This window comes from Capricornis sumatraensis, chromosome 3 (genome assembly GCF_032405125.1).
Source record: "Capricornis sumatraensis isolate serow.1 chromosome 3, serow.2, whole genome shotgun sequence".
Taxonomy (NCBI): domain Eukaryota; kingdom Metazoa; phylum Chordata; class Mammalia; order Artiodactyla; family Bovidae; genus Capricornis; species Capricornis sumatraensis.
The window spans coordinates 40,076,288-40,102,536 of NC_091071.1; the positions used below are offsets into that span (position 1 = coordinate 40,076,288).

General features: G+C 50.5%; 1 protein-coding gene across 14 annotated transcripts; it reads left to right on the top strand.

Annotated features, from left to right (window-relative positions):
- Positions 1 to 8,471: 8,471 nt before the first annotated feature.
- Positions 8,472 to 26,191, top strand: SRRM2 (serine/arginine repetitive matrix 2). 14 transcript variants are annotated; one of them, XM_068967987.1, is made up of 15 exons: positions 8,472 to 8,637; positions 11,746 to 12,017; positions 12,928 to 13,035; positions 13,226 to 13,390; positions 13,555 to 13,632; positions 14,044 to 14,106; positions 14,202 to 14,234; positions 14,452 to 14,502; positions 14,649 to 14,741; positions 15,401 to 15,590; positions 16,757 to 23,430; positions 24,185 to 24,469; positions 25,526 to 25,639; positions 25,774 to 25,884; positions 25,976 to 26,191. In XM_068967987.1, exons 2-15 carry the CDS (start codon positions 11,776 to 11,778, stop codon positions 25,983 to 25,985), a joined length of 8,217 nt encoding a protein of 2,738 aa, XP_068824088.1. In that variant the 5' UTR covers positions 8,472 to 8,637; positions 11,746 to 11,775; the 3' UTR covers positions 25,986 to 26,191. The 14 variants fall into 14 exon arrangements, with proteins under 14 accessions (XP_068824088.1, XP_068824089.1, XP_068824090.1 ...); XM_068967988.1 differs by having other exon boundaries at positions 25,777 to 25,884; XM_068967989.1 differs by lacking the exon at positions 25,526 to 25,639.
- The last annotated feature ends 58 nt before the right edge of the window (positions 26,192 to 26,249 follow it).

Here is a 26,249-nt window from a genome sequence, read left to right on the forward strand (position 1 = left end):
GGCCAGATCAGCAAGTGGACTTGGCACTGCTATTTCCTTTCTCCTCCCTCCCACGCCCCGCCCCGCACCGCCGCAGCTTCTTAGAAAAGCAGTAGCTTCCCGGAAAGCACGTTTCCGAGATCATGCCTGCGTAGTTGCTCAGTTGTGGCCGACTCTTTGCGACCCCTATGGGCGGTAGCCTGCCAGGCTCCTCTGTCCATGGGATTCTACAGGCAAGAATACTGGAGTGGATTGCCGTGCCCTGCTCCAGAGGCTTTTCTCAACCCAGAGATCAAACCTGCGTCTCTTACATCTCCTGTATTGGCAGGCGGGTTCTTTACCACTACCGCCACTGGGAAAAAATGGTTTGTTCCATTGTTCTCTTTCGTCTGCTCTGCAACAAAAGCTTTTAAAGGTACCAGCTGTGAGACAACTCAGGGCTCCATGGGTGCAGATGAGGGGGAGAGGGAGTGCCCAGCACTTGGGCGGGCTTCCCACGTAGCTGGTAAAGGAGGCATGGAGAGGCTGTAGGCCACAGACTGCAGAAAATGGAGCCAAAGACCCCATAACTTGGAGCTCTTTGGAGGGGAGGCTGAGCTCGTGCGTAAACACAGCTGCAAGTCCAGCCGCTGAGTCCAGTCCCTCCCCACTCAGTAGCCTCCAGCTCCTACTGATCAGAATCCCTGTAGCCAGTAGGTTTGGCAGCAGACATTTACTCCGGGAGGTCCCAGCCAGGAGCCTTCAGTCCTGGGAGACTTCCTGGAGGAGGTGACAATTGGTCTTGGGAGGGCAGTGACTTGAGGAGGGCTGTGTCCTGGGGAGGGCTAGCTAGCAGGAGGAAGCCTGAGGCTTTCTGGGGACAGGTCCTGCAGGGCAAAGCCCAGAGTCTCTGACACATACAAAACACCCCTCATCTTACCATCCACTACCCACCACCCGTGTATCATCTACTTGCCTATGTTGGCAGAGAATACAGACTGCCTGATGCATGTGCCTTGACAACTGGGAGAACAGAGTTGCTCTTTTAATGCAAGGTTTTTTCACTGTTACTTTAAGTAATATCCTATAGATGGACATTTAGGTTTATCCCATTTTTTTCATATTATGAATTTGTGCCAGTACTATGCATGCATGGATGTCTCCTTCTGACCTTCAGCTGGCATTATGCTCTGTGGCCTCTCCAGGGAGCGGCTCCCACCAACGCTCCGAGGGCTCTGCGGTGTGGGGTACCAGCTGAGGGAGTGCCACTTTATATTTTTGCAAAATACGTTTACATTTTTATAAAGAACGTTTGCATTTTTATAAAATATTTATATTTTAATAAAATACATTTATATTTTATAACATGCTTATTTTATAAAATGTTTACATTTTAATGAAATATGCTTATAATTTTTAAGTGATAGGATTTTGATTGGTTGGTCTTTTATAAAATATAAAATATTTATATAAAATATGTTTGTATTTTAATGAAATTATGTTTATATTTTATGAAATACATTTGTAATTTTTAAGTGATGGGATTTTGATTGGTTGGTCTTTTATTTTCAGTGTTTAGGGGTTTTTTTCCCCTCAGTTTTTTTTTTAAGATTAAAAAAGTGTCATACTTCATTTGAATTTTCATGAAGCCTCAACTGCTAAGAAATAAAGGTAGTGCTCTAAAAAGGCTCTAGAAACCCGCAAGTTGCAGAGAACATCCACCCGGAGAAGAAAGGGGTGGGGAGCACAGTGCATCCTGGTCTGTGGCTTACCTGTATGCGTGAGCTTCCCAGGGTTGCTGTAACAAATTGCCACAACGTGGCTCAAACAACAGGAATTTGTCTCCCGCGGTCTGGAGGCCAGAAGTCCTAACTCGAGGCATTGCAGTCTCCCACCCTTCCAGAGGCCCTGGGGGAGGAGTCTCCCAGCCCTCCCAGCACCCGGTGGCTGTGCTGGCATCCCTTGGTTTGTGTTTGCATCCCTCTTATCTCTGCCTCCATCTTCCTACAGCCTTCTATCCTGTGCATCCGTCTCCTCTCTCAACTCATGGTGATTTTGTCTGGAGATCCTTCACTAGTTACCTCTGCCAAGCCCCTGGCTCTAAACAAAATCACATTCTGAGGTTCCAGATGAACACGAAGTTTGGAGGGGCCACTAGTCAACACATTACACTGTAGGATACAAATTACATTTCAAGGAAAAATTAAGAAATCTTTCTGGGGACTTCCCTGGTGGCTCAGGGGTAAAGAATCTGCCTACCATTGCAGGAGACGCGGGTTTGATCCCTGATCCGGGAAGATCCCACACGCGGTGGAGCAACTGAGCCCAAGTGGCAAAACTGCTGAGCCTGTGCTCTAGAGCCCAGGAGCGGCAACAAGAAAAGCCACTGCAACGAGAAGCCAGGGCACTGCAACTAGTGAGTAGCCCCTACTCGCTGCAGCCAGGAAAAAACCTGAGCAGCAACGAAGACCTAGCATGGCCCAAAATAAATAAATAAATACAATTTTTTAATTAAAAAAAAAACAATCTTTTACGAGGTTTCATGAAGATTGAAGGGGAAGCCCAGAGGCTGGGAGCCTGGAGAGGAGACTGTCTGTAGAGTCCAGAAATGAAAACACTTGTCCCCACGGTAACCTGCATACTAATGTTGACAGCAGCACTATTCACAATAGCCACAAGGTAGAAACAACTCAAAAGTCCGTCAGTGAATGCATGGGTAAACAAAATGGGATATATATACATTCAACGGGGTATTATTGTCATAAAAAATGCTGACACGTGCTACAACATAAACCTTAGAAACATTATGCTAAGTACAATAAGATGGGTGTGAAAGGACAGATAGACTCCACCCTGTGAGTGCTGGGCTGCACACAGCAGGCCTAATATACTTTCCCAGCTTTAAGAATGCAGAAACAGCCTGCATCGGCAACAGAGATGTCAGTGGTTTAATGAACGGGGGGATCTTAACACATCTGAGCCTTTCCTGGTGGCTCAGACAGTAAAGAATCTTAATGCAGAGACCTGGGTTTGATCCTTGGGTTAGGAAGGAAAATTTCCTTCCCTTGAGAAGGAAATGGCTACCCACTTCAGTATACTTTCCTGGAAAATTCCATGGATGAGGAGCCTGGCAGGCTATACAGTCCATGGGGTTGCTAAGAATTGGACACAAGTGAGCAACTTTCACTTACATGTATGAGCAAGGTCCTGGGGCAACCACCTCACCATGTGGGGTTGACAGTGGGCAGGATAAAGTGGCAGCCTTGGCTCCCTGGCACACTTCTTAGTGCCCCTTTAATAAGAACAATCACTAGCTGGGTCCTGGGGGCAAGTACGTAAGAAGGTCAGTCTTGTGCTTAAGATGCAAGTGAAGCAGGCGCCGGCCTGCACAGGACGCAACAGAAGAGCCCTCTTGAGGGGCCCGACTGAGCAATGAGGAACCTAGAGCTGATGCAGGAAAGGGTCCCCTTCTAGGGCCCGACAGTGGGCTGTTGTCTAACACTCAGAAATGAATTGTCTGAGGAGACACACATGCTGACAAAGCAAGAGACTTTACTGAGGAGGGGTGCCTGGGCAGAGAGCCGCAGGGTAAGAGAACTCAGGGGTCTCAAGGTCAGCAGTCTCGGGGTTTATGGTGATGGGGTTAGTTTCTGGCCAGTCCTTCTGACTCAGGGTGCTTCTTGGTGGCCAGCGCGGTGCTCAGCCAAGGTGGATTCCAGGAAGAAGGATTCTGGGGGACACATGGACTGGTGTCTCCTTTTGACTTTTCGTTAGTTCTTTTGTTTGGCAGTGGCTTGTTAGTTTCATGTTCCTTATTAGGATCTCCTGTTGTAGAATAACTCATGCCAATGGTAACTGTGGTGCCTGGCCAGGATGGACAGTTTCAGTCAGAATAGGCAAATTCACAGAGAGAAAACAGAATAGAGTTTACCAAGGGCTAGGGGGTAGGAAAGTGAAAGAGGAGAGTAAAAAAGTTGGCTTAAAGCTCAACATTCAGAAAATGAAGATCATGGCATCTGGTCCCATCACTTCATGGGAAATAGATGGGGAAACAGTGGAAACAGTGTCAGACTTTATTTTTTGGGGCTCCAAAATCACTGCAGATGGTGATTGCAGCCATGAAATTAAAAGACGCTTACTCCTTGGAAGAAAAGTTATGACCAACCTAGATAGTATATTGAAAAGCAGAGATAATACTTTGCCAACAAAGGTCCATCTAGTCAAGGCTATGGTTTTTCATGGTCATGTATGGATGTGAGAGTTGGACTGTGAAGAAAGCTGAGCGCCGAAGAATTGATGCTTTTGAACTGTGGTGTTGGAGAAGTCTCTTAAGAGTCCCTTGGACTGCAAGGAGATCCAACCAGTCCATCTTAAAGGAGATTAGTCCTGGGTGTTCACTGGAAGGACTGATGCTGAAGCTGAAACTCCAGTACTTTGGCCACCTCATGCGAAGATTTGACTCATTGGAAAAGACCCTGATGCTGGGAGGGATTGGGGCAGGAGAAGGGGATGACAGAGGATGAGATGGCTGGGTGGCATCACCGACTCGATGGACATGAGTTTGGGTGAACTCTGGGAGTTGGTGATGGACAAGGAGGCCTGGCGTACTGTGATTCATGGGGTCACAAAGAGTTGGACATGACTGAGCGACTGAACTGAACCGAGAGGGTAGGAAGTAGTTATTGTTTAACAAGTACAGAGTTGGGGGATGAAAAAGTTCTGGAAATGGATAGTGGTGATGGTCGCACAACACCATGAATGTATTTAATGCCACAGAATTGTACATTCAGAAATTAGTTTAAATAGTAAAATTTATATTCATGTGCACTTTACCACACACAGAACAACTACACTGTAGTAACACTCCTGACCTATGAGGTTAGCCAAAATGGAAAAGCACTGCGAGGTAGTCCATTGGTGAAGCAGTGGGAAACAGGCCCTCTCATATTCTGCCAGTGGGAATGCAAACTGGTACAACCCTTACAGAGAGGGATCAGTCCTTACTAACAAAACTACATTTGTCTTTACCTTTTGCCCTAGCAATCCAACTTCTAGGAATTTCCCTTGAAGATACTGTTGCAGTGCTATAGCCTTGTAGCCTAATAGGCTCCTCTGTCCATCGGATTTTCCAGGCAAGAATACTGGAGGGTAAAAAAAAAAAAAAAAAGAACACTGAAGGGATCGCCATTTCCTCCTCCAGGGGATCTTCCAGATCGGAATTGAACCCCGGTCTCCTGCATTACAGGCAGATTCTTTACCACTGACCCACCTGGGAAGCCTACCTTGAAGATATACACCCCAACAAATATGAAAATATGTATGCACCTGGTTACTCATTGCAGCATGGTTTGTGATCACAAAACACTGGAAACAATTTAGGTGCTCATATATAAAAGAGTGGGGCTTCCCTGGTGGCTCAGATAGTAAAGAATCTGCCTGCGATGCAGGAGACCTGGGTTTGACCCCTGGGTTGGGAAGATCCCCTGGAGAAGGGAATGGCTATCTATTTCAGTACTCTTGCCTAGAGAATTTCATGGATAGAGGAGCACGGTGGGCTATAGTCCACGGGGTTGAAAAGAGTTGGACATCACTGAACAACAAACACTTTTACACCTTTTCACTTTCACAAACTAGAAATTTCATGAGAAAATTGGTTCACTCTTTCTTAACTAAATGACCTGAATCAGATCAAAGTCAGTGTTGGCAGTAATGCAGCTACTGGGCAGAACATGTCTCTTCCTACTGTACACTGAGAACATGTATCACTTCCCTGGTCTTCCTGCCAAAAATGTGTAACCTGCATTTTAAAACTATGATGAAACATCAGACATACCCCCATTGAGGGACCTTCTACAAAATAAATGGCTTGTACTCTTCAAAGATGGTAATGCCACGAATTACAAAGAATCTGCAACCCTTCTGGATCAAGATGTCTAAGAACACAACATTTATGATTTTGAATTTTCTTTTGCTATTCAGGATATTATCAGAACAATGGATAACACCTCTATATAAAGTTTGTAGATTATTTCAATGTTACTTTATTTTGAAAACCGTACTGTGGATATGTAGGTATCCCAGGTTGCACAGTGGTAAAGAATCCACCTGCTAATGCAGGAGATGTGGGTTTGATCCCTGGGTTGGGGAGATCCCCCTGGAGTAGGAAATGGCAATCTGCTCCAGTATTCTTGCCTGGGAAATTCCATGGACAGAGGAGCCTGGTGGACTACGGTCCATGGGGTTGCAAAGAGTTGGACACAACTGAACAACAGAGCACACAGACTGTGGATATGTAAATGAACTTGTAGTTCTCATAATTCATCCCTTTCTCATAGGAATAGGATGTTCTCACAAGCATTAAATGCAGTGATTCACATACAGAACTTAGCACAAAATATTCAGTAAATACAGGTGAAACTATTCACCTCAGATTGGGACTTGAACCCATGTGCTGGGATTTGAACCCAGCCAAAACCCTGTTTGGGACTCTAACCCACAGCTTTCCAACTGAGATTACACACCTGGTTTCAGGACCTAATGAAGCTCAGGTTCTTGGTGTCTCATGGCAAAAAGAACTCAGTAGATCAGGATGGCGGGGCGGGGGTGCAAACGTGCACCTGTGGCTGATCCCTGTCGTGTGGCAGGGGCTACCACATTGTTGTGAAGTGATTGTCCTCCAATTAAATCAATAAACTATAAAAAAAAAAATCTCAGCGAGAGATAGTGATATATAAAAGTTAATTTATTTAGAGAGAAACTCAATCCACAGAGTGTGGGCCATCTCAGAGGGTGAGTGCAGCCTCACAAGGTGGTGTAGTTAGCTTTTATGGACTGGGTAATTTCATAGGCTAATGAGTGGGAGGATTCTTCCAACTAATTTGGGCAAGGGGCAGAGATTTCCAGGAATTGAACCACTGCACAGTTTTTGGTCTTTGATGGTTGGCCTTGAACTGTCATGGGGCCTCTCCGTGGGTCATCTAGCTCACTGATATGTTAAAATGAGTGTATACTGAGGATCAATTCTAGTCAAATTTGACTTGTCTGCCATCTTGAACCCATTTAATTCTAATCAGTGTTTATCTTGGGTCCTCAGGATATTATATCATTTTTTGAAAGATTGTGCCCCACCTCCTACCCTCCTATCTCTTGGGAAGAATATCATTGAGAATTTGGTTACAGGAAAGGGTCTTACTGAAGGTAATGGGTTTTAAGAAACTATCACCCTTCACCCTCACCTGAGAAATATCAGCTTAAGCCCAGAAAGGACAGGCTTTTCCACTTTGCCATAAATCACTCCAAAGGCGCGTCCAACTCCAGGAAGCACTTGCCAGGAGTTCAAGAAGGTAAGATTACATCAGCCCCGGCACCTTTAAGCCAAAGCTATAGCTCCTACACCAAGCAGTAGGTTGCCCCGCTCCAGCATATGAGGTGAGTTATCTTTCCACGATTACAAAGAAAACCTAGTAACATCAGATACAAAGTCAAAGGGGCCACAGTTCATTAAGTGGCTGCTGGTATAGGCTGCCCCCACCCCCACCCCAAACAGAGATAACCCAGACGACTGGCCTGCCTCAAAAACTGAGCTTCTCCCAACTCTGCTCCGAGGGAGACTAGCTGGTCCTCAGGCTGAAGCAAAACGGACTTAAAAACATTAACCTAAGACATTCTGCACAGGGCTGACAAACTTGGGGCGGGGGGGGGGGGGCGTTGTAATGTTTTTACCCTGCCACGTATGTAACACGCTTCATGTTCTGCAGGAGAAAATTGCACCTCTGTCTGGCCCCCTTACTCGCAGTCATAAAAAAAAAAAAAAAAAAAAAAAAATCATTCCTCAGGGGCAGCCAGCCCGGTTCAGCGGATGGAAGCTGCGAACACCACGGTCTGCTGGCTCAGCTCTTGGCTCAGGCCCAGGGCCTGTAGCTGGGCTCTGGGATAACCGGGGTGTCCGCTGCCCAGGGTCCGGGGGGCGGGTACTCCTGGGTCCGGAATGATAGGTGCAGCACAGCCCCCGGGCTCACCCCGGGAGGCGTGCGGTCACTTGGAGGAAGCGGTGTTATTGGCCTCGGGCCCATTGCCGCCTAACATGGGGAGACAAAATGGCGGCCTCGTGGGGGCGGGGGAGAGCGAAGCTACCTCCGGGTTCCACGCCATACTAGAACTACAACTCCCAGCATGCTCTGGGCCGAAGGCGGGCGCGATCGAGGGCTAGCGACGCTAGGCCCTGTGTCCTCCTGCTCCCCGTCGGAAACCCCCTGGAATGCGTTGCTTCCTCCGGGACGCTCCCGAGACCCTCCTCGCAACTGCCTGACGGGAATTGTAGTTCATCGACAACAGAGTTGACTCTCCTTCGGGACTCAAGAAACTACACATCCCGTGCTGATTCGGCGCCTGCGCACAAGGCCGCGGAGCGTACTACGGTTCCCGGCGGGCCTTGCGACGCGCGCGGTTGCGTGCTGACGCGTTTAGTTGGTCGTGCTGACGTGCAACGCGGCCCAGGCGGGGTGCGAGTGGCGCAGTCGGAGCCCGCTGCGGCCCCTGAGGAAGCGAGGAGGCGGCGGTGTCGGCTGAGTCGGGCGGACCGGCGAGGCAGGGCCGCTGCTCCAGGCCCCGAAGGACTCAGGAGCTCGATCTGCGGCAGCACCTCTCCCCCTCGGAGGCGGCGGGCGGAGGCGGCGGCGGGTGAGAGGGTGAGGGAGCGAGCGAGCCGGGTGGGGGAGGGGCAGCGGCCCCGGCGCCACGCCAAAGCGCGCGGAGAACGGCCCAGGCCGCCGCGCGCACGCGCGCTGGCCGCCCCTAGCTCGCGCGGACGTCCCTGCTCGCCTGCCTCCCCTCCCCCTCTCCCGCGGTTCTTGTCGCGCGCGGGCTTTTATTCCCCCTCCCCCATGGCAACGACGCGCGCCGCCGAGTGCACTTGGGCTCGCGCGCGTTCTCGGCGAGGAGTGGTAGCGCGCGACTCGGGCTTCTCGTCTCCCAGACGCGTGCGGCGACGAGGCCCTGTTGCAGCTGTCCTTGCCGACATCTTGTTTGCGGGGAGGGGGCTGCGGCGGCGGGGGCCGGCTGTCGGCTCCTTTGCCCCGCGCCTCGCCGGCGTCCGGCCCGTCCGTCCCTCCCCGGGGCTTGGGGTCTGGCCCTGAGCCTCCCAGACTACCGGGCGCCGCGCAGCCCCCTCCCCCATCGCTCAAGGCCGAAAATAGGTCTTGGCGGCTCAGCCTGTGCAAAAAAGGTCTTGAACTAGATGTCTCCTAGATTTAGGCAGTTTGGATTCGTTACTGTCTGCCATGAAGTATTAAGCGAAGCATTCAAAACGTTTTTTTTTTGTTTGTTTTTAATTAAGTACTCAGTCTAGGTATGTTAAGGCAGACCACGTGCTCTTTTCTTTTCTTGCACCTTTTCATGATCTCCAAAGTTGTGTTGAAGCTGGGAAGGCGGCTGCCAGCCCTTTCTTGAGGAGAAAGCTCAGGGTTTTGTTATAATTTGACTCAAAACTCTTCCAGACCTTGGTTTTCACGTAAACGCTTATGTAAGATATCTTTTGGGTCAAAAAATTTTAAAGTTGTGTTGTCTTTCCTTTTGAGTGTGTTGAATCTAGGCACTCTTTTACTGAGCTAGTACTTCAGCTTTCTGGGTTCCATAGTCCCTTGTCAGCTACTATGGTGCCCCAGTGCTGAACTTGATGTGCTTACGTATTAGTTTCATTTTCCTGCATTCTCGGCTCCCTTTTTCCTGCGTTTCTTTCCTTGACTGTCATAATACTGAATTTTAAGACTCCTTTTGTCTTGTTTAACATGTGATAATTCTCCAACAGAAAAAAATGCTTTTTATCTTCTTTTGCAGCTTGCTTTTCATCTGCCTTTAGCTTTGGTGACTTTTGCATGCCCGTAGTCCGTGGATCCTAGTTTAAGTGTCTCCATTTAGGTTTTGGTGATTTGTGTATATGTATTATTGATACACTCCTCCTGTCCATCTGTCCTTTGTGAGCATTGTCTTGGATGCCATGGTATTTCTGTTTTTTGTTTGTTTTCTTTGCTGGGTCATTTTCTAAAAGTAGTCTGTTGTGATTGAATACCCTTTGCTTAGCAGCTGCTGGTTATCCTTTTCCAGGGAGTGGGAGGATTATTGTGTGAGGTGGTATGGAAGTGTGGGTGAATGGTTAAACTGAAGAATTAATTGCAGGTCAGAAGCTTTCTGCCAGGGAAGCAGAAACTAGGTAGGGTATAGAGAGCCAGAGAAAATCTAGCTTAAGAGTAAGGAGAAATTTTGAGAAAGTAAACGTGAAGGTTGGAAGATTTCTTGTACTATAAAGAAATTTTTCGTTTCACACAGTTCCACTTGCCTTTCCTAGATTTAGCATCATCCTTTACACCAATATGGTTATTTTTTTGTTTTGTTTTCAGATCTCTAGAGTCTGCAACTGGGATTGGGTAGGGACCCAGCCTTAGAGTTGGGGGGGGAAGGGGTACCAAACTGTTCTAGAGTTGAGCTGTCTTCTTTTCATTCAACATCTACCTGTAAAGGGGGAGGTTAGTACATTTTCCCAGGTGTTTGTATGTTTCTTCCAGAGTATTTTAAATGGAACTTTTCTTTTTATCCAGTTCTGTGTTTTTTTTCTTCTGCCTTCACTAATATCTCCACTTTGTTCCTTGGGTTCTTTTCCTGGGGTCCTTTTCACTCACACATTTCCTTTGTGAAACTATCTTGGACAGGAGGAGTTGGAGGAAAAAATACATAGAGCAGGAGAAAGGAATAATCTGTGTAGTCAAGAAACCTAATCAGAAAAAATCTAGCATTTGAAGGTTTCTTCAGAGTCACGTGGGGCTGGATGAGAAAAACTAGGAAGTAAGGTAACGAGGGGACTGTTAAAGTCAGTAGTTTGACTTTAATGAAGGTGAGGGAGAAAGAGTGGGGTTTTTGTGACTAAGTGTAGGGAAAGGATGTAGAGAAGGTATGGGGAACAGTTGGACTAGAGGAGACCGCTTTGATACATAGAGAGTTTGAATTGGAAACGCAATCTGTTCATAGGAGCTAGGGAGACTTGGGTGAGCCACAAACCATGTGAGAAATCCTATTGGGAAGGAAATTGAAGAAATAACCTATCAGTCAGGATAGTTGATATGCCCCTTACCTGAGAGATGATGTATATGAGGATTATGTATCCAGGCTTCATGTGTTTCTGTAGTGTGTGCTGGCCTTTTAGGTTAGGCCTCCTTTTGGATATCTAGGGGTTCTTGACTTAATTTGTAGTCATAATTTCTGGCTACATTCAGGGTAGCTAGCCTGAAATGCCTAGGTGAGTTCTTGGAAGACTCTAGACTTGACTGCAGGCCATTGTGTGCCACAGATCTCTTTCTCTCTCTCTCTGTTTTTATTTTTTGTTGGTGTGTGTTGTGCCCTGTTTGGAGGCCTCAGTCAGTTGCCAAGGAATCAGAGTAGTTGGTAAAGATATCACTTGTGCATATTGGGTTCAAAGGAGAATAAAGGGATAGTGTGGAGAAATTTGGGAGAAATGGGATCTTTGGGGGTGGGTAAGGAAAAGCTAGGTATAAACAGAAGTGGCTCTTGCACACTGAGGGTAAAGACTGTAAGAGCTGGTCTTGATTTGGTAGAAAGAAAATGAGGGAAGGATGAAGGAAGGGTTTGTTTAGGAGACCAGGAGGATTATGCAGCCAAAGGAGGTTTAGTGTGGAGAGACCTGTTGAAGTAGGGTTGAAGAAGAGCAGGGATTTGGGTGGTGGTGAGTGGCTAGTTTGGGGCCAGGGGCCTGACCCGTGTCTCCCCGCTCCCCCTCAGGAGCGGTGGTGCCCCCCCGGGCACGGGGCCATGTACAACGGGATCGGGCTGCCGACGCCCCGGGGCAGCGGCACCAACGGCTACGTCCAGCGCAACCTGTCCCTGGTGCGGGGCCGCCGGGGTGAGCGGCCTGACTACAAGGGAGAGGAGGAACTGCGGCGCCTGGAGGCTGCCCTGGTGAAGCGGCCTAATCCTGACATCCTGGACCACGAGCGCAAGCGGCGCGTGGAGCTGCGATGCCTCGAGCTGGAGGAGATGATGGAGGAGCAGGGGTGAGGGAGGTCTGGGGGAGAGCCACATGCCCAGCGAGTGCAGAGCTGGGGAGTTAGGTGGGCTGTAGTGAGTGTTGGGCAAGTTGAAAGAGGCCTGGAGAGGAGTGAGTGGTAGGAGGGGAGGTGGTAAAGAAGCTAGCAAATTGAAAGGAGTTGAGGGGCAGTTCAAAGTGGAACCTGTGTCTGGAACATAAAAGGGAGCCTGAGGGAGTCTGAATTATTTAGATGAAGGCACAGGGGGAAAGAGAGGGGCCATTGAGAAAAACATGCTTTAAGGGAGAAGTGGGGAAGCAGACTAGGCAAGACACAAGAGCTTGGTAAGCTGATATGTCGTCGTCATTGGTAGAGAAAAGGAAGGTGAATGGATGTGAGGGTCGAGGCCTTGGAGAGTAGCAAAGGAAGGAAGACAGGAAATTGGAATAACACCTGGATAAAGGGGATCATGAGTTGGGTAGGGAAGTGAAATTTGTGGAAAAGGAGCATGTTCAGGCAGAAAACCTTTTAGAGCAGTGGTTTTCAAACTTCAGCAGTGGCGTCCCCCCTGTTTGTTTGTTGTTTTTTTTTTTTAACAATGCATGTTACTTCGGAATCCCATGAAATGAAAGACCTGTTCATGTTGATTGAAGTTGGGGAGGAACACTTGGAACTCTGCCTGCTTAACTTTCCTCTTTTGGCCCTGGAGTGTAGCATGTTTAAAATCCACTGTTCTAGAGGGTGTAGTTAGTGGAGGGAAGAAAGATTACAGGAAAAGAGCAGAATTTGATAGGAGGGCCCTTTGGGTGACAGTGAGTGAAACATTTAATGTGTGCATGGAAAGGGAAGGGGTCCTGCTGGGAACGAGGGAATTGTAAACCCAGGTCTGGGGAGAGTGTCTGGTCAGGCTCTAACCCTGAAGGCTTTTGTTCTTCAGGTACGAGGAACAGCAAATTCAGGAAAAAGTGGCGACCTTTCGACTCATGTTGCTGGAGAAGGATGTGAACCCTGGGGGGAAGGAGGAGAACCCAGGGCAGAGGCCAGCGTGAGTGTTTCCCTCTCCATTTTCTCTGGACTCTCTTCTGCTTTTGCTGTTTTCTCTCCTTACTGTGGACTTTCTCCCTGCTCTTGTCTGCCTTTTCTCATGGCTGTTTGGTCCACGCCTGCAATTGTGTGAATATGGCTCTGCATTTTGTTGTCTACCTTCTTTAGACCTTTGACTTTTTCTCCTCTAGGGTAACTGAGACTCACCAGTTGGCAGAATTGAATGAGAAGAAGAACGAGCGACTCCGAGCTGCCTTTGGCATCAGTGATTCCTATGTGGATGGCAGCTCTTTTGATCCCCAGCGTCGTGCTCGGGAAGCTAAACAACCAGCTCCTGAGCCTCCCAAACCTTACAGGTACATGAGATTAGTGTCAGTTTTTCTTCCTAATTCTAAGTGCTTTGCTCCGTTTTTTGTGTGTGGATTATTTCTTTCATATTCTTCAGATTTTGTTCTGAAGTTGAAATGTCTCAGAAAATTCATCTTAGCACCCATCTTTGCTTCTTTTCATTTTCACTCAGCCTTGTCCGGGAGTCTAGCAGTTCTCGTTCACCAACACCAAAGCAAAAGAAGAAGAAAAAGAAGAAAGATAGAGGACGGTAAGTTAGTTGGAAAGTTATTTTAGTAGCCAGAGGACCACACCTGTCAGGCTTTTTCTCTTTGGAAATAGAAAATTTTTATTTCTAGGAAGCAGGAGGGAGTTGTCAGGAAAGTCAGGGAAGAGGAGTTACCATTCAGGTCTCAGCTGAGAGAAAAAATATGTTTGCTGCTTCAGTGGGAAGGGTTGATTGTGTAGCTCTGCAGGACTGATGAGACTTTTGGTACTGTATTCTCTTTTGAGGTTTGTTGTTATAGGTACTTATGCTGCTTAGAGAGTAAAGTTCTGGGTGTAGATCTGGCACATAGGTGCTGTTGGAGTTGTTCTGTGCAGCCTTCTGAGGATGGATCGTAAGTAGGGTGGGCCAGGGAAGGAGGCAAGCTGATGACCCTGTTTCTGAACCCATGTTTAGCAGGTCAGAGAGCAGCTCTCCTCGACGAGAGAGGAAGAAGAGTTCTAAGAAGAAGAAGCACAGGTATGAGGTGGGAGTACATGGAGTGATGGGAGAAGCTTAGTGAGTTCAGGCATAGATAATGGTTTATGTTTTATTCATTTATCTTTTATCCACAGGTCAGAATCTGAATCCAAGAAAAGGAAGCATAGGTAAGCGCTCTTTGTGGCATAGGGAGGACAGTGGCGCATGGAGTGATGAGCCATTGCTACCTGATGGCTTTGTTTGCTTTTTTTTTTCTCCTTAAAGCTCAGTTCCTTGATTTCTTGCTGTTGATTCTCCTGAATAACAATTCTTCGCTTTCTACTTTTGGTGGTCTTTTTCTTTAAAAATGATTTTTATTTTAAATAATCTTGCCTTATTTCCCAGGTCTCCTACTCCAAAGAGCAAACGTAAATCTAAGGACAAGAAGCGGAAGCGGTGAGTAAATTAGAGGGAAATTTGCTTAATGAGTAGATGAGTGCCACTTGGGAATAGGGCAGTCCAGTAGAAGGTTGAGGGATGGATAAGGGGAACCTTGTAGACCTGTGACAGTGCCCTGAGCTGTGATCTTGGTCTTTCTTCAGATCTCGAAGTACAACTCCAGCCCACAAGAGCCGACGGGCCCACCGTTCAACTTCTGCTGATTCTGCTTCTTCTTCAGATACTTCCCGCAGTCGGTAAGGGGTGGTCCAGGAGGAAGGGAGGGAGAGGGACTTGTGGGTTAATCAATTTAATATTTATTGAGCGCCCACGGTGTGCTAGGCGCTGCACAGACCATTCGGAAGACACGGTCCCTGCCCTCTAGGAGCTGACAGGCTAAAGCAACAGGATGGACAGACATATACATTTCCCCTTCTCTTTTTTTTGTTTTTTGTTTTTGTTTATTTTATTTATTTTGTTTTTTGTTTTGTTCTGATATATATGGACTGCCAGAATAGGGGGGGTGGTGGTTTGTTCGTGGTGTCTGGGGGAGGAAGGAATCCTTACCCTGGCTTCCTTAATCGGGGAAGGCTTCCTGAAGGAGGTGGGCTCAGAGGTGAGTTGTGAATGAAGCGGGTAGGGAATGGACTGGGTGGAGGGTTCTGGGAGGTTTGGGGGAGGTAAATATGAAGGGGTAGAGGGAGAATATTTTTGGGGGATTGATGTTGAGAAGAGAAGGAGCAAAATGAACTGGACCTGAATTTCAGTATGAGTAATTTGAATCTTGTGAGTGAGAGAACGTATTTTGGAGGAGGGTTATAGTCAGGAAAGGTAGATGGGAGCTGGGGAGGGGGTTTTCTGTTCTCTCCTGAAATGATTTTCTTCCTCTCTTCCCGTCCTTAATTACCTCTCTCAGGTCTCGAAGTGCTGCAGCTAAAACCCATACAACTGCCTTGACTGGACGAAGTCCTTCACCTGCTTTGGGGCATCGAGGGGAGGGAGATGTACCTCCCAGGGAACCAGGTACTACCAGCATAGGGCAACCTAGTCCGGAGCCTTCTACAAAGCAGCCTAGCAGTCCCAGTGAAGACAAAGACAAGAAGGAGGTATGTTCCTGAATTAATGGATGTTCTTGGGGTTGCAAGGCTGTGGATTCAGGATAGCTGTTCAAAGTTAAGGAGAAAGTAAGATCAAATTTTGGTTTCTGATTTGTCTCTTGGTATTCATAAAGTTCTTTTTTGCATCTGCAAATCATTTAGAATTGTGATTTTCAAACTTCACTAGATATTAATAAATAGGTTTTACCTTACTGTTTGTAAATGTAAGATAAAACTCGGAACAAAAAATTTTCTTTACACTTACTAGCCATTTACTATTTTGTGTCTCTAGTATTTATTTCATTAAATGCTGGTTGTGGCTTACTAAAACTTCTCAGTCTGCTGAGTTGCTGCTTGCAATCTGAAAACTACTTTTGGAAATCTTTTCCATACCTTTTCTTTTATACTTGTTGCTGCTAAGTCGCTTCAGTTGTGTCCAGCTCTCGACTCTGTGCAACCCCATAGGCGGCAGCCCACCAGGCTCCGCTGTCCTTGGGATTCTCCAGGCACAAACACTGGAGTGGGTTGCCATTGCCTTCTCTGTTTATACTTGCTATTCTAATTCAGACCCTAATCATGTTTTCTTATTTCTATCATCACAATATATTTTTAATTGTTCTTTGATAAAGTTGTAGCTCTCCTGTTATTTTTCATGTTCTCCAGAGTTGATTTTCCAAACTGCAAGTTCGATCACCTCAGAAACATAATTTACTTCCTATTTCTCTTGGCTTATGTTTTAAGGTTTTTATAACTTGGTCTCTTTTTCTGTGTTTTCCTATACTTTATCCTAGTTTTTGTTATTCACGTGCCATGTTTTCAAACAGTTTTTTTTCCCTTTAATGTGGTTATTTTTTAAGGGTGAAGTCAGTCACTTTGGAAAACTGCTTTATCTTTGCATTTAAAAATACTCTTTTCTGCATTCAGCATGCTACAGTGGTGGTTGTGAACTAATAGTACATTAGATTGCATTGTTTTTTTCTAGAAGACTTGAGATCATTATAGACTTTGTTTTCATATGTTTTTAACTGTATTTTGTACTGTGTGATTATTGAATGAATGTGACTGCCTGTGGTGAGGAAAAGGTGTTTCATTGAAAGGGGTGTTGAGACCTTACAGATGATAGGAAGTTTTGGTGCTTATATTATCCCTACTCCTACCCTCTTTTCCACTCTTAGAAACCTGCAGTTCGACCTAGTCCCTCTCCGGAAAGGAGCAACACAGGGCCAGAACCACCGGCTACCACTCTGCTCCTTGCTGAGCAACATGGCGGCTCCCCACAACCCCTTGCAACAACCCCCTTAAGTCAGGAGCCAGTGAACCCCCCTTCTGAGGCTTCTCCAGTCCAGGGTCATTCACCACCTAAATCTCCTGAGAAACCTCCCCAATCTTCTTCAGAGAGCTGCCCACCATCCCCTCAACCTACCAAAGTTTCTCGGCATGCCAGCTCTTCCCCTGAAAGCCCTAAACCAGCACCAGCTCCTGGGTCCCGCCGAGAGAGTTCTTCTCCTGCATCCAAGAGTCGCTCTCATGGCCGAGCAAAACGGGCTAAGTCACATTCTCATACTCCTTCCCGTAGGGTGGGGAGGTCCCGTAGTCCTACCACCAATAAGAGGGGGCGGTCTCGGTCTCGAACCCCTACCAAGAGAGGTCATTCTCGGTCCCGGTCATCTCAGTGGCGTAGGTCACGTTCTGCACAGAGGTGGGGACGATCTAGAAGTCCCCAGCGACGTGGCCGCTCTAGGTCTCCTCAGCGACCAGGCTGGTCCAGGAGCAGAAATACACAGAGAAGAGGCAGGTCTAGATCAGCAAGACGAGGCAGGTCACACTCTAGATCCCCTGCAACTCGGGGTAGATCTCGTTCTAGAACACCTGCCCGGAGAGGCAGGTCTCGGTCTAGAACACCCGCCAGGCGGAGGTCACGATCTAGAACACCTGCCAGGCGGAGGTCACGATCAAGAACACCCGCCCGGAGAGGCAGGTCTAGGTCTAGAACACCTGCAAGGCGCAGATCTAGGACCCGATCACCTGTACGACGGAGGTCTCGTAGTAGATCACCAGCCAGGAGAAGTGGCAGGTCACGTTCCAGAACCCCAGCCAGGCGTGGGCGCTCACGCTCTAGAACACCAGCAAGACGAAGTGGGCGGTCACGCTCTAGAACACCAACTAGACGAAGTGGCCGGTCACGCTCTAGAACCCCAAACAGGAGAGGGAGATCTCAGTCTAGGACACCAGCAAGACGGGGAAGATCCCGTAGTAGAAGCCTAGTTAGACGGGGAAGATCTCACTCTAGAACACCACAAAGAAGGGGCAGGTCTGGCTCATCATCAGAGCGGAAGAACAAATCCCATACATCACAGAGAAGGAGCAGGTCCAACTCAAGTCCAGAAATGAAGAAATCGCGGCTTTCTTCTAGGCGGAGCAGGTCTCTCTCTTCAGCAAGGTCCAAAGCAAAATCCCGTTTGTCTGTGAGGCGAAGCCTTTCAGAGTCCTCTCCGTGCCCAAAACAAAAGTCTCAGACACCACCAAGGCGCAGTCGTTCCGGATCATCCCAACACAAAGCTAAATCTAGAACACCACTGAGACGAAGTCGCTCTGGTTCTTCTCCGCCTGGTAATCAGAAATCTAAAACACCATCACGGCAAAGTCATTCCAGTTCATCTCCTCAACCTAAAGCGAAGTCTGGAACACCACCAAGGCAAGGGTCCGTAACAAGTCCCCAGGTAAATGAAGAGTCTGCAACGCCACAGAGACGGAGCCGTTCTGAATCATCACCTGACCCTGAGGTGAAGTCTAGGACCCCTTCAAGACATAGCTGCTCTGGGTCTTCTCCTTCTAGGGTGAAATCTGGCACACCTCCAAGACGGAGCCGATCTGGGTCGTCATCTCCACAACCCAAAGTGAAGGCAATAACATCACCAGTCCAAAGCCATTCTGGCTTCTCTTCTCCAAGTCCTAGTAGGATGACATCTAAAACACCTCCAAGGCAAAGCAGATCAGTGTCTCCATGCTCTAAGACAGAATCTAGATTGTTGCAAAGACACAGTCGTTCTAGATCTTCCTCTCCAGATACCAAAGTGAAACCTGGGACACCACCAAGACAGAGTCACTCAGGGTCTACTTCGCCGTGCCCCAAAGCAAAGCCCCAGACTCCACCAGGGCATAATCTTGGATCAAAGTCCCCATGTTCCCAAGAGAAGTCTAAAGATTCACTAGCACAAAGTTGCTCTGAATCCTTCTCCCTCTGTCCAGGAGGCAAGTCTAGCACGCCACCCTCGTTTCTGCAACAGAAAGGACAATCTCCAACTTCACCAGACTCCAGATCTGGTACTTCAAGCCCGGAAATGAGACCAAGTCACTCTGAATCTCCATATCTGCAGAGCAAATCTCAAACACCTCCTAAGGGCAGCTGCTCTAGGCCCTCATCTCCAGTCGCTGAGCTGGCACCCAGATCTCCAACAAGAGGTGAATTGTCAGCAAGTCCTAGGCTGAAGTCTGAAATATCTCCAGAACAGAGCAAGTCCCAGTCCGACTCTTTCTCATATCCTGCCATAGACTCTAAATCTCTTCTGGGACAGAGCAGATTAGAGCCTTCTGAATCAAAAGAAAAAACTGGCTTATTCCTACAAGAGGATGTTAGTGCATCACCTCCAAGACCAAGAGACAAATTGAGTCCTCCTCCAGTGCAGATTAGGCCTGAGTCCTCACCAGTACTCGGAGATACCCCTAGAACTCCATCAAGGGAAAAAGGTGGTGTTAGGTTATCTCCAGATACAAAAGACCAAAGTTCTGCATTAGTTAAGCCAAGCCAAGATGAATTAATGGAGGTAGTAGAAAAAGCTGAAGAATCATCAAACCAAGTCCTGCCGCATTTGTCTCCAGAACTTAAAGAAACTGCTGGAAGTAATGTTGAATCATCTCCAGAAATAGAAAGGCCTGCTGTACCTTTGACTCTTGACCAAAGCCAGTTGCAGGCTTCTTCGGAAGAAGTCCCTGCAATGGCCTCAGCTTGGAGCGGGCCACACTTTTCTCCAGAACATAAAGAACTGTCAAACTCTCCCCCCAGGGAGAATAGCTTTGGATCACCTTTAGAATTTAGAAACTCAGGAGGCCCTGTTGCAGAAATGAATACTGGATTTTCTCCTGAGGGTAAAGATTTGAATGGACCTTTTCCTAATCAGCTAGAGACAGATCCATCTCTAGATGTGAAGGAACAATCAACAAGGTCCTCCAGACACAGCAGCTCTGAGTTATCCCCAGATGTGGTGGAAAAAGCAGGAATGTCTTCAAACCAGAGTGTGTCTTCACCAGTACTTGATGCTATACCCAGAACACCTTCAAGGGAAAGAAGTAGTTCTGCGTCTTCTCCTGAACTGAAAGATGGCTTACCCAGAACTCCCTCAAGGAGAAGCAGGTCTGGGTCTTCCCCAGGACTTAGAGATGGATCTGGGACTCCCTCCAGGCACAGCTTATCTGGGTCATCTCCCGGAATGAAAGATATACCTAGAACACCATCCAGGGGGAGAAGTGAATGTGATTCCTCTCCAGAACCAAAAGCTTTGCCTCAGACCCCTAGGCCAAGGAGTCGTTCTCCATCTTCCCCGGAGCTCAACAATAAGTGTCTTACCCCCCAGAGAGAGAGAAGTGGGTCAGAGTCATCAGTTGAACAGAAGACTGTGGCTAGGACACCTCTTGGGCAGAGACGTCGGTCTGGATCTTCTCAGGAACTCGATGGGAAACCCAGTGCATCCCCTCAGGAGAGAAGTGAGTCAGACTCTTCTCCAGATTCTAAAGCTAATACACGAATGCCACTCAGGCAGAGGAGTCACTCTGGATCTTCTCTGGAGGTGGACAGCAAATCCCGGCCTTCTCCTCGGCGTAGTAGGTCTGGCTCATCCCCTGAGGTTAAAGAGAAGCCAAGAGCAGCACCCAGGGCACAGAGTGGTTCTGATTCCTCTCCTGAACCCAAGGCTCCTGCCCCTCGAGTCCTTCCAAGACGAAGCAGATCAGGTTCATCAAGCAAAGGCAGAGGCCCTTCTCCTGAAGGAAGCAGCAGTTCCGAGTCCTCTCCAGAACACCCTCCCAAATCCAGAACTGCTAGAAGAAGCTCTCGGTCATCACCAGAGCCCAAGACTAAGTCTCGTACTCCGCCGCGCCGTCGCAGCTCCCGCTCATCTCCTGAGCTGACTAGGAAGGCCCGGCTCTCCCGTAGGAGCCGTTCTGCATCATCTTCACCAGAGACCCGCTCTAGAACTCCCCCAAGACGCCGAAGAAGTCCCTCAGTATCTTCCCCAGAGCCGGCTGAAAAGTCGAGATCCTCACGCCGGCGGCGTTCAGCATCCTCTCCACGCACTAAGACAACTTCAAGGAGAGGCCGTTCTCCTTCACCAAAGCCTCGTGGGCTCCAGAGGTCCCGTTCCCGCTCGAGGAGGGAGAAAACCAGGGCCACCCGACGTCGGGATAGATCTGGATCATCTCAGTCAACCTCTCGGAGAAGACAGCGGAGCCGGTCAAGGTCTCGGGTTACTCGCCGTCGGAGGGGAGGCTCTGGTTACCATTCAAGATCTCCTGCTCGGCAGGAGAGTTCCAGAACCTCCTCTCGACGTCGCAGAGGTCGCTCTCGGACACCCCCAACCAGTCGGAAGCGTTCCCGCTCACGCACGTCACCAGCACCGTGGAAACGCTCCAGGTCTCGGGCTTCTCCAGCTACCCACCGGCGATCCAGGTCCAGAACACCCCTGGTTAGCCGACGGAGGTCCAGGTCTCGAACCTCACCAGTCAGTCGGAGACGATCCAGGTCTCGGACATCAGTGACTAGACGAAGATCCCGATCAAGAGCTTCGCCTGTGAGTCGAAGGCGATCTAGGTCCAGAACACCACCAGTAACCCGCCGACGTTCAAGGTCCAGGACACCGACCCGCCGGCGTTCTCGTTCTAGAACGCCACCAGTGACTCGAAGAAGGTCCAGATCTAGGACTCCACCAGTAACCAGAAGGCGATCTCGAAGCCGAACCTCCCCTATCACTCGCAGAAGATCGAGATCCAGAACATCCCCAGTCACCCGAAGGAGATCACGATCTCGCACTTCTCCAGTAACTCGAAGGAGGTCTCGCTCTCGAACCTCTCCAGTGACACGCCGCCGATCTAGGTCCCGAACTCCTCCAGCTATTCGGCGCCGCTCCAGGTCTCGAACCCCATTGCTGCCACGCAAGCGCTCTCGAAGTCGCTCGCCACTTGCTATTCGCCGCCGTTCCCGATCCCGTACTCCGCGAACAACTCGGGGCAAACGGTCCTTAACAAGATCTCCTCCGGCCATCCGCAGACGTTCTGCCTCTGGAAGCAGTTCCGATCGATCACGTTCTGCTACTCCTCCAGCAACAAGAAACCATTCTGGTTCTCGGACACCTCCTGTAGCTCTCAATAGCTCCAGAATGGGCTGCTTCAGCCGTCCTAGCATGTCACCAACTCCTCTTGACCGCTGTAGGTCACCTGGAGTACTTGAGCCCCTCGGCAGCTCCAGAACACCCATGTCTGTCCTGCAGCAAGCTGGCGGTTCCATGATGGATGGTCCAGGTCCCCGAATTCCTGATCACCCAAGAGCATCTGTACCTGAAAACCATGCTCAGTCAAGAATTGCACTTGCTCTGACGGCCATCAGCCTTGGCACCGCTCGGCCTCCTCCGTCCATGTCTGCAGCTGGCCTTGCTGCGAGAATGTCCCAGGTCCCAGCTCCAGTGCCTCTCATGAGTCTCCGAACGGCCCCTGCGGCCAGTCTTGCCAGCAGAATCCCTGCAGCCTCTGCAGCAGCCATGAACCTGGCCAGCGCCAGGACGCCCGCCCTCCCCTCAGCAGCCAGCCTGGCCGACTCCAGAGCACCAGCTGCAGCAGCAGCCATGAGCCTGGCCAGCCCCAGAACAGCGGTGGCGCCTTCGGCTGTGAACCTCGCTGACCCTCGTACTCCCACAGCCCCAGCGGTGAACCTAGCAGGAGCCAGAACCCCCGCTGCTTTGGCAGCTCTGAGTCTCACGGGTTCTGGCACAGCTCCGACTGCTGCCAACTATCCGTCCAGCTCCAGAGCACCCCAGGCTCCAGCCCCTGCAAACCTGGTGGGTCCTAGGTCTGCACATGCCACAGCACCTGTGAATATCGCCAGCTCAAGAACCCCTCCAGCCTTGGCCCCTGCAAACCTCACTAGTGCTAGAATGGCTCCAGCCTTGTCTGGTGCAAACCTCACCAGCCCCAGGGTGCCCCTTTCTGCTTATGAGCGTGTTAGTGGGAGAACCTCACCACCACTCCTTGACCGAGCCAGGTCCAGAACCCCACCAGGGGGCCCAGGCTCCAGAACCCCACCATCAGCCCCAAGCCAGTCTAGAGTGACCTCTGAGCGGGCTCCCTCTCCTGCTTCTAGAATGGTCCAGGCTCCCTCACAGTCTGCTCTTCCTCCAGCTCAGGATCGGCCTAGGTCCCCTGTGCCATCTGCTTTCTCTGACCAATCTCGATCTTTGCTTGCCCAGACCACCCCTGTAGCAGGGTCTCAGTCCCTTTCCTCCGGGACGGTGGCAAAGACCACGTCCTCTGCTGGTGACCACAATGGCATGCTCTCTGGCCCTGTCCCCGGGGTGTCCCACTCAGAGGGCGGGGAACCACCCACCTGTGCGGGGGCCCAGCAGCCTTCCACACTGGCTGCCCTGCAGCCAGCCAAGGAGCGGCGGAGTTCCTCGTCCTCCTCGTCCTCCAGCTCCTCGTCCTCCTCGTCGTCATCCTCGTCCTCGTCCTCCTCCTCCTCTGGCTCCAGCTCTAGTGACTCGGAGGGCTCTAGCCTTCCTGCGCAACCTGAGGTAGCACTGAAGAGGTGAGGGGACTTGTAGAACTCTTGTACGGGGTAGGCTTCAGGGATGGTTGGTGGGAGTGGGGAGGGAGAATCCCTATCCAGAGGTTCTTTGCTCTTTGAGAGGAGGTATGGGACCCTGACCCTTAAGTTGGGGGTAGAAGAGAATGCTGGGGTGGGGGTTAACGGGGGGAGGGATGGGACAGGTAAAAGTCTCCGAAGGTTAATTCTCTAGAGGATAATGATAAGTTTTCCGTCTCTACAGAGGACAGAACTAGAGGAAATGGACTTAATTTTACAGCAGGAGGGATGGCAGTTAGACCTCAAGAGGAACTCCCTGGGCTGGAAGGATCTTCAGAGGTCATCCTATCCCTCTCCCTGCCTCCAGGCAGGACGGCCCCTACCCCAGCCAACCCGCACACACAGTGGCCTCCCCAAGCTGCGGCTCTCCTCTCCGTGGACGGAGACCACCCAGCTCGGCTTCCACACCTGAGCCCAGGGGCCTTATTCCTCCTTCAGGGACATTCTTGAGGTTTAACCTTGATCCCTTTTGCTGCGGGCCCCAGCCTGTTGCTTGTGTTAGCAGAGGTTGGGTCGGCTGGGGCCACGCTCTCCAGAGAATGCGCTCACAGGCTCCCAGCTCAGGCTCAGCTCTCAGCTCGGAGAGCTCCCAGGGCCTTCCTCAGCACCCCTCCCCCACTGCCGTTCCTCCAGGCCAAGGAAGGTAGGGTTGGGGCTGGGGCAGCTCGTCTCCACGTGACACTTTATTCTCCCACAGGGTCCCCAGCCCTGCCCCAGCCCCCAAGGAGGCTGTTCGAGAGGGCCGTCCTCAGGAGCCAGCCCCAGCCAAGCGGAAGAGGCGTTCTAGCAGCTCCAGTTCCAGCTCCTCCTCCTCCTCTTCATCATCCTCCTCCTCCTCTTCCTCCTCCTCCTCTTCCTCCTCCTCCTCCTCCTCCTCCTCCTCCTCCTCCTCTACTTCTTCCTCCCCCTCCCCTGCTAAGCTTGGCCCTCAGGCCTTGCCCAAACCTGCAAGCCCCAAGAAGCCACCCCCTGGTGAGCGGAGGTGAGTGCTGCCTTGCTGGACACAAGGGTGGGGTGTGACCCTGGGTGTGTCTGCTCGTACAGGAGGAGTTGGGCTCTCCTCTCCCTGCCTGCTCCTCTTGTGCCCTGTGCTGGCGGAGGGCTGCGCCATCCAAGCGGGTGCGTGAGCCAGAACTGGGGAGTCCTAGGTTCTTTCCTCTCCCTGCCCGTGACATACAGCCTGGTCCCAGGTCCGAGGGATTCTAGCTTTTAAGTCAGCCTGTTACTGTTACCAGGGCTCTGGTCTGGCCACCGTCATCTTCTCCCGACTCTGTCCACAGCCTCTTCCCTGTCTCCCTGCCTCCACGCCATTCTCTTCCACACGTAGCCAGAGGGATCTTTCTAAAACCGCACATCTGGTTACTCCCTTCACTCCACAAATCCTTCCGGGACGCCCTGTGGCCTGCAGGAAAAAGCCCCACCTCTGCGGGAATGGCGTGTGAGGCTCTTCACCAACTGGCCTTGCCTGCCCTGTGTTCTCCTCTCCTGCCCGCCCCCACACATGCCCTGTGCTCCAGCCACACTCAACAGCGCCTTGCAGTCTAAGGAGAACCCCATGCCTTTGGACATGCTGTTCCTCCTGCCTGGAATTCCCTTGTCCGCCTGGTGAACTCCTCGTTCTGCAAGACTCCGCTCAAACAGCACCTTCGAGAAGACTGCCCTGCCCCTTCCCTGCCCTGCCCTTGTCTTCCCTCCCCTGGGTCCCCAGACCCCGTGTACATCCTGTGTACAACTGTGGGGCTGCTTCCCACACATGGGGCACAGCGAGCCTCCCTTGACCATCAGACTGAGTCCCTCCAAGGGCAGGGACTGTCTTTATCTTTGCGTCCCCCGCTGCACCCCGTGCCCCGCCTGTTGGGGACTCGGTGGATGGTGTGCGGGCGGATGGGTGAGTGAGCAGATGAAGGTGGGTCTGAGGTTGGCCCTGTGTGGTATGAGGTTTGGCGGTCAGGACCTGGGGTGGGGTGGAGGTGGTCCTGAGTGTTGGCTGCTGAGTTTGGAAGAGTGTGGCACTATGGCGACCTGCTCTGATCCCCAGGTCCCGCAGCCCCAGGAAGCCAATAGACTCCCTCCGGGATTCCCGGTCCCTCAGCTACTCGCCCGCTGAGCGCCGCCGCCCCTCACCCCAGCCCTCGCCGCGGGACCAGCAGAGGTACAGTTGCCACTGTGCTCTCCTGCGATAGCCCACTCTAGCAGCTGATTTCTGCAGAATGAAGTTTTCAGGTTCCAGGGTACCAGGTGTTGGTGATGTGCTGTGTGTGGTCTCATGACGGTTCTCCATTGCAGCAGCAGCGAGCGGGGTTCCCGGAGAAGCCAGCGTGGGGACAGCCGCTCCCCGGGTCACAAGCGCAGGAAGGAGACGCCCAGCCCCCGCCCCATGCGGCACCGCTCCTCAAGGTGAGTCCTTGTCACACTCCGGGGCTGGGCCCAATGTTGAGTGCCATGGGGCTGCCTGGGCCTCTGCGTTGATGACTCTCCTCTGTTTCAGGTCTCCGTGAATCCTTTCAGGGGAATTCCATCCTGCCCCAAGTTCTGGAGCTGCGGGGCATGCCCTCCTTTTTTCCCAACAGAGCTGGGGGAAAGGGGTCCTTGTCTGCCCTCCCCCCCAACCCTGGCAGCATCCCGTTGGGGAGGGCTCCCTTATTTCCCTCCCTCCTTTTTTTCTTTGTTCTGTGAAATGTTAATCTCTGTGAGTTTTTCCTGGTTCACATGTTTTGGGGGGTTTGGGGTGGGTTGGGAATGAGAATGGGATTTGTGGGAGG